The sequence below is a fragment of the Phocoena sinus genome, chromosome X, assembly GCF_008692025.1.
Source record: "Phocoena sinus isolate mPhoSin1 chromosome X, mPhoSin1.pri, whole genome shotgun sequence".
In the NCBI taxonomy this organism is placed as follows: Eukaryota; Metazoa; Chordata; class Mammalia; order Artiodactyla; family Phocoenidae; genus Phocoena; species Phocoena sinus.
Window position 1 is genome coordinate 43,466,963 of NC_045784.1, and position 7,722 is coordinate 43,474,684.

At 53.0% G+C, this 7,722-nt stretch overlaps 1 protein-coding gene across 1 annotated transcript; it reads right to left on the reverse strand.

Annotated features, from left to right (window-relative positions):
• Positions 1-1,912: 1,912 nt before the first annotated feature.
• Positions 1,913-7,435, reverse strand: KCND1 (potassium voltage-gated channel subfamily D member 1). Its single transcript, XM_032619913.1, has 6 exons — positions 6,180-7,435; positions 4,299-4,461; positions 4,113-4,196; positions 3,926-4,024; positions 3,404-3,654; positions 1,913-2,320 (listed from the first exon to the last, which is right to left on the reverse strand). The coding sequence occupies exons 1-6, from the start codon at positions 7,298-7,300 to the stop codon at positions 2,092-2,094; spliced, it is 1,947 nt and encodes a 648-aa protein (XP_032475804.1). The 5' UTR covers positions 7,301-7,435; the 3' UTR covers positions 1,913-2,091.
• Between the last annotated feature and the right edge of the window lie 287 nt (positions 7,436-7,722).

Below are 7,722 nucleotides of genomic sequence, written 5' to 3' on the forward strand. Positions count from 1 at the left end.
GTCACAGTCTCACACTCTCCTCACTAGCTGTGCTGAACCCCTTCAGTTTCCCACGGCCCTGAGCTGGCGCTCTAACCTCCAGGCCATTGCACATGCTATTCCCTCTGCCTAAAACATTTTCACTCTTTTGTCTTTTGCCTGGCTAACTTCAACTCATTGTTCGGCCAGGTTAGGTTCTCTTGCCATCTATATGCTTCTGTAATCCACTAATCTTGGTTCTACTACACTATATTGTAATTGCTTAATTGCCTTCCGTGCTCACCTCTGTAGATCAGAGATGATGTCTACTTTGCCCATTTTTGTACCCCTAGGGCTAGCACATGATATGCAGTTAATAAATATTTGGTGAATGGATGAATGATTATTTCACAGATTAGCAACCTGAGGCAAGAGAAGATAAGTGATTCTCTCACCCAGGGACTGGAATCCAGGTCAACCTGAATCCAAGGTCTGTCTTCTCTGTGCTCCACAGAGCTCAGTTACACTAGTCTAGTATATCCAGTAGTCCAGAAGAGAGAATACAGGTAGGGGACATCCACAGGGAAGGGGAATTCGCCAAACTGAGAGATGCTTTTCATCAGGGTTCAGTTCAGAGCTGTTTGCTGTCAGGAAGCCTGGGTTCAAGTCTCCTCTAACCAAGCGTGTGCTGCTTTGGGTCTCAGTTTCCCCATCTGTGAGTGAGGGGGCTAGAGCAGATTATGTCCATGGGGCATGTCTCAGGACCTCCTAGCCTACCTCACTGGCTGCAGATTCACCTCTTCGACCACCCTCTTTCATTTCTCCTAGATCCCCATCTTCCAAAACACACCAGCAACCATCCACCTCCCATACCTTTCCCCTAACAGCCCTTCTACTAGTTAAAAGGAATTGAAATTGGAGTATTTTCAACCCCTCCAGCCCAACCCAGCCCCCAAACCCACAGAGCCAGGAGGTGCTCATCCTTGTCTCTCCTCTCAGGTTTTATTGACTGATGGAAACTACATCTTTGTCAGCCACCAGCTCCACAGGGACAGTGCTGGGGACAGGGAACCTGAGATGATGCCAGATTTCAGCCTGAGAGCAGACAGAGTTCCTGAAGGTGACCGAAGAGGGAGAAGAGAGAGGGATATGTGAAAAGGCATTGTGGGGGAGGAGGAGGAGATCAAGAAGTTCCTCCTGCCTCCTCCAGCTCCCAGAGCTCAGGAACAACCCAGGCCTCAGCCCCTGCCGCCTCTGGACTCCTGCCCAAGAACATGGAATCAGCCCATGATCTCCAAACACAGCCCAGCTCTCGCCAGCTGCCAGGCTTTTATCTCAGCCAGTCCAGACTCCAGCCCAACCCAGGAAGGAAGCAAGCCAGAGAAGAGAGAAGGAGGAGTAGTTAGAGGTGGCCCCTATGATTAGGGCAGATGTAAATACTGCAGCAAACTGGGCAGAGGCTTTGCATAATGTCACAGCAGCAGCTGCTATTGCTAGAGTTTGCTGGGGGCCCAGTGGAGGACGGGGTTGCGGGGACCCATTTCCAGCAGCCAGGGAACGGGGGTGGTGTTTGTGCTATCTGTGTGTGTTGGGAAAGGCAGCCTGACCCCTGAACCAAGGTCACTGCTGAGGCCACAGCCCACGAAGCCTGTGGTTGCATTCCAAGCTTCGGAATTTGAGAGTTGTTGGGCCCGGTGGAGGGTGGGGACTTCTTCTAGAGGCCAGATCAGAAGTGAGGGTTCTCTTCTATGAACCCCCAAACCTCCGCAGCTCAGCCAGAGAGAAGAGGAAGTTTCACCTCTTCTTCTTGGGCCAGAACTCCTGAGGGGAGGAGCATGCAGGAGGCCCGCTTGGGTAGAGGGGCCAGTCCCAGTGTGCTGGGGCAAGGAGGCTGGGGGCCTGAGGAAGCCCAGTGCTTCACCTCCCACAGGGAAAACTGTCTGGGGTAGGGGAAGTTTCCCTTTCCCTGGCTATTTCCCCACCAGGTGGGCCATTCCATGAAACTCCATTGCATAGTTCTCAGTGGGGGGCAGAAGGGGTCCCCAGGCTGCTCTTCTCTGCATCCCCAAAATATGGCTTTGGAAGGGAGCCCCCAAGAATTGGGAGAGCACTCTGGATGGGCAGGCCCGTCCCTCATAGGGAAGAGATCTTGACAGTCTTGGGAAGGAGGCAAGGGGTACCCAGGCTGGAGTTCCTGAGGGTGCTGCTGGCCCCACTGCCACCACCGCCAGGGGAGGAAGGTTGGCTCTCATCTGGGGTGTTGGCAGGAGGGGTGGGGATACTGATGATGGCAGCCACGAAGTCCCGGCTGTCGCAGTTCAAGTCAAGGCTGTCATGGGGCTTGGCATTGAGGCTTGAGCGGCTGTGGATAAGGGTGGGAAGATGGAAGGTTCTTAAAAAGTCATTTTAATACTTGCCACGGCGATCATGACATTTACTGAGTGCCTACTAGGTCCCTGGCACTGTGCTAAATGCTTCCCCTGCACCCTTAATTATGGTGGTGCAGAGTGAGGGCTCTGGAGTCAAATAGTCCTGATCCCACCTCAACCACTCTAAACCTCTCTTCTCTCATCTGTAGCATGGGAATAACAATGTTTTCTACCTCACAGAGATGTTGTGGAGATTAAATAAGATAATAAATGATACAAAATGCTCAGAGTAGTGTCTGCAACATAATGAGCACACACATAAAAGTGTTATCTATTGTGCTTACTCCTTGCAGTGCCAGAGTCCTCACAGCAGTCTACTGTAAGATCTACACAATCTGGTCCCTGTTCCTTTCTGATTTTACCTCCTACCACTCTCCCCCTCACTCACTCCACTCTACTTACAGAAGCTTCCTGGCTGTGTCTCTAACATGCAGACCCATTCCTGCCTCAGGACCTTTGCACAGGCTGTTTTCTCTGCCTGGAAAGCTCTCCCTCTAGGTATCCACATGGCTCATTCCCTCTCCTTCTTCAGATCTCAGCTCAGATGTCACCTCAGCAAAACCTTCCCCGACTACACTGTTAAAACTGCATCACACACTGTTCTACACTCTCTATCCCCCATCCCTGATTTATTTTTCTCCTTGGCACTTAACACACTGCATCATCTGTGTATTTGTTTTTTAACTGTCTCATCTCACTAGCATAGAAGTTCCATAAGGTCAGGATTTCTGTCTGTTCTATTCACTGCCAAAATTGAACTAAACTCCTAAACTAAAGTGAATTCCAAAATGCCCCAAATTGTGCCTAGCATACAGGAGATGCTCAATAAATGTTTATTGAAAGTACAAATGAAAAATGAGGAGTTCCAGACAAGATAAGCCCAAGCTTCCAGCATGGAGGAGTTTGGGTTTGAGCTTGACTTGCTAGGAGGCCTGGAGTCATGAAATCTCAGACCCCTTGGTCCAAGCTCTGAGCTTCCCCGGGAGAGGGGCTGCACAGCAGGTCAGCATGCTTACCTCTGAGGGGCAGGGCTCCTCTGCAGCCCTGCCAGCGTGTCCAGCTCCTGCATGCTGCCATGGCTGACCGAGGCAGTGGAGTTGGCAAGGCGGATGGCACGGCGCTTGGCTCTGCGGGGGCAGCAAGAGGATAGCAGGCTGCCAGGCCCCACTGGCTGGGAGGACACGGAAGTGCTGCGGCTGGTGCGGCCACCCAGCGAGACAGCGCCCAGGGCCTCACTGAAGGTTAGCTCATCCGTGAACTCGTGGCACTGTGGGCAGAAGGGAGGCATGGTCACAGGGCACCACAAGGAAGCTGACCTCACCCCCAGGCTTTTGCTTAGGCCATTCCTTCCTTTCTGTAAGTCGCTCTCTCTTCCCTTCCCTTGCCCATCCTTCAAGGCTCAGCTCTACTGGGGCCTCTTCCAGGAAGCCCTGTGTGATTTCCACAATTAGTAGTGAGCCTCCCATCCCAGGAGGGAGCTGGCTTGCTGGCAAAGGGACCCCCTTCATTCTGCCACACCACCTCTCATTAGGCCTCACCGTTGTCTTCTCTAGACAATGCAGCAAGTGGTGATGTTGCTGCTCAAAAGCAGAACGGTTCCTGACACACAGCGCCTGTTCTCCCCCACTGCTGCTGTCCTGGAGTGGACAGAGCAGAGGGATGAGGTCAGCACCTTCCCCCTCCCGTCACTGCTCACCTCCCACCCCAATCCAGGCCCCTCTCCACCTCAAGACCCCCGTTCTGCTTGTACTGCAGGAAGGCGTTGGTGGTACCACTCTTTGCCAACCGGATCCTTGCCAAGCGCACCTTCTACAGAGAGAGGAGGAGATAGAAGGTCAGGTAGGCAAACATAAGAGTAGACTGGCTTGGGGTGTGGGGAATAGGAGGTACTCAGATGGAAGGCACAGTTACCTGCTGTGCTCGGCGCTTGTCAGCACGCTGGTTCTGGTGGTAGATGCGGCTAAAGTTGGACACAATGACTGGCACAGGCAGAGCAATGACCAAGACGCCACTGAGTGAGCAGATGGATCCGAAAATCTTGCCAGCAATGGTGCTGGGCACCATGTCTCCGTAGCTGGGGCCGGGGGAGGTAAGCCAAGGTCAGGAAAAATACCCACCCACCCCTCAGTCCCCCACTGCATCCCATCCAACTTGACTCACTCTGCGACCCTGGCCAGGCACTCAAACTCTCTGGTCTCAGTTTCTTGCTCTGCAAAAATTGGGGAATGACCTCTCTGGCCACCAGTGGGGGTCAGATGAGACATGGGCCCTCAGCCCCTACTGTCTGCTGCCCCCATCCAAGCCATGCACCGGGCATCTGAGTCAGCTGGAAATCTATTAATACCAAGCATAGGGGGGAAGGAGGAAGTCAGAGGCAGTAAATATAGCCTCCTGGAGAGAGAGTCCCACCACCACAAGCCAGCTAAGGGGCTCTGAGTCCTGGGAGCAGTGCTCTGTTGGTTTTGCTTGTGTCTGTCTTACCTTCTCTAGGTAGCACCCCGTCTTATTCCCCCAGGGGGAAGCCTTGAAACTGTCCTCATATAAAAAAATAGGGGGGAGCCTTGAAACTCCTCCCTCCCTTCCTCCATACCACCCCCCCTCCCATGGAGATGGAGCAGAGCCAATCTTACCAACTTGTTTGGTTGGGGGTGGGGGGAGTGAAGCTCAGCAAGGTTCCATAACTGATTTGCTCAAAATCACACAGCATACTCTTGTTCTAACCACAGGACCAATCAGATCCCCTCCAAAGAAACGCAGCCTCTGCAGTCTTCAGCCTCTAGGCCTTTGCCCCCACCCCCTGCCCCAGGATGCCTCTTCCTTATTTCTTTACTTTGACTCATTTAAAAGTCTCTCCAACTTGGCCATTTCTGGCTCTGTGATGTATCATCTCTCTCTGTGTCCTCAACTATGAGACATCCTCCCAGGGTTGTTGTGAGAACTGAATAGGATAAAAGGACATCAAAATACCCAGTTCCAACCTGTTCTCAGTGCTCAGTATTTGTCAATACAATCCTGAAACTCCAACCAGAGTTAATTTCTACTTCTTAGAAACCTCAAGTCAATTTTTCTGTTCTACTACTAAGGTCCTGAGTAATCCCAATGTATCCGTTCAACAGATACTGAGCAGCAACTGCATACCTAATCCCAGTGATAGGAATTTAGAAAAGGACCACAGTTATCTGCCCTAGACAGTGTCTTTAAGAACAACATGAGTTTGATGATTTCATTTGATGCGTTTATCCCATTTCCTCTCAAGGACTGGCAGTAAAAAAAAAAAAAAAAATGATGCTGAAAATATCTTGTTCTGGGGAAACATCAAGGAATCACGGAGCCACAGAGGTAGTGCCCCACACAGCAGATGAATCTAAAGGGTTGGGAGACATGGGTCCTCAAGATGGAAAAAGGGGTGATAGAAAGCGAATATCTATTTATCCTGCACCAGAAACATTCAGATAACTTTCATAACCATGATGTCACTGAATCCCCTCTGGATGTTGAAGGGATCATCATTTCTCATTTTGCAGAGGGGAAAACTAGCCCAGAGAAAACAAGGTCAACAGAAAGAGTGCAGCTAAGACCATCGTTGAACCCAAGTCTCCTGACCTGAAACTTAAGGCATTGTCAGAGCTGGGAGGGATTTGGAGATTAATCCAACTCCCTCACTTTTTAAAGATGACCAAATTGAAGTTCAAATAGAGAGAGAGAGATCATTTATCTAACCTTTTTAATTTTACAGAAAAGGTGAGTGTAATTGACTGATCAGGCAGCTCCCCACACAGGGTCTGCACTCACCCAAGTGTGGTCATGGTGACAATGGTATACCAGAAGGCCGCGGGGATGCTAGTAAAGTTGGTCTTGTTTGTGCCCTTCTCGGCATAAAACATAACAGTGGCGAAGATGATGATGGCCATGGTAAGGGAAAAGAGGAGAAAGCCCAGCTCAGAGGCACAGCTCTTGAGTGTGTAGCCCAGAATCCGCAAGCCCTGTGAGTGCCTGGAGAACTTGAAGATACGGAACACCCGGAACACCCGCAGGGTGACAAAGGCGCCCGAGACATCTTCGTTCTTGGGCACGAGGAGCCCAATGTAGTAGGGCAGGATGGCCACCACGTCGATGAGGCTCATTACACTCCGCAGGAAGCGGCAACGGCTAGGGGCCGCGAACAGCCGCAGAAGGTATTCACCTGTGAATATGAGTACACAGGCCGTGTCCATGCAGAAAAAGGCCAGCGGGAAGCGCTCGCCACAGGGCTGCTCCCTCGGGGGCCGCCGTGCAGGGCCGTGGCACGGAATGGTCTCAACCACGTTGGCGATGACCGACACAGCGATGAAAAAGCCGGTAACGTAGTAGAAAACGAGGGCTGCGGTGCTCGTGTGTGGGTTCTCGAAGGCCCGCCAGAGCTGCTGCCGCAAGGAGCTGCCAGCCGGCAGGGATGGGCCGTCCCCGGCCTGCTCGGCCTCCTCGTCCTCCGCCAGGCGCTCGGCGTTCTCCTTCTTGCGGTCCCGGTACTCTTCGAGGCAGCAGTCGCCCACGAGCTCAGGCACCAGGCCATAGAAGGCCAGCTCTTCGTCAAAGGCCTGGATGCACTCCTGCCGTGGGCAGTGCAGTCGGCCCGTGCGGTAGAAGTTGAGCACGTGCCGGAACATGTCTGGGTCGCGATCAAAGAAGTACTCGCCTGAGTCGGCGTCATAGAAGAATTCCTTTTCTGAACTGCCCAGCAGAGTGTCTGGGTAGCGGTCGAGCGTGTTCTTCCAGGTCTCAAAGCGCCGTCCGCTCACGTTCACCACCAGAACCTCATCCCCTCGAGATGCCTTCACCCCCGGCGCGGGGGGCAGGCGCTGCTGGGCCAGGGGCAGCCAGCCCACCGCGGCCGCCCGTGCAAAAGGCAGCCATGTGGCCACGCCTGCTGCCATCCTGCCACGCCCCAGGCCCACGGAGACGTGTGGGGGGGGGGTTGGCCTTTAGGAGAATGTAGCTGTCTCCAGGATGGTGGAGGCTTGGAGAGGCCCTGGGCCACTCGCACAAGGAAACTGGGGGTGTCTAGAGAGGCCAAGAGGAACCGGGAGGAGGACCTAGAGAGATGGGCAAGGGCTTGGGGGCCATGTAGAGGGTCTAAGAGGGACCAGGGCGATGTCTTGAGGGAGTGAGAAGGGGCTAGGGGACATGGAGAGGAGCAGAAGAGGAGTGTCTAGAGGTGCCAAAAAGGATCCGAGGGAGTGTTTAGAGACTGAGATGATTCTAGAGGGGTCAGCACTGCCTGAGAGGTATCTGGGGGTGTCTAGGATGAAGCAAGAAACACTGGGGAGTTGTCCACACTCTCAAGGGTTCTGAGGGA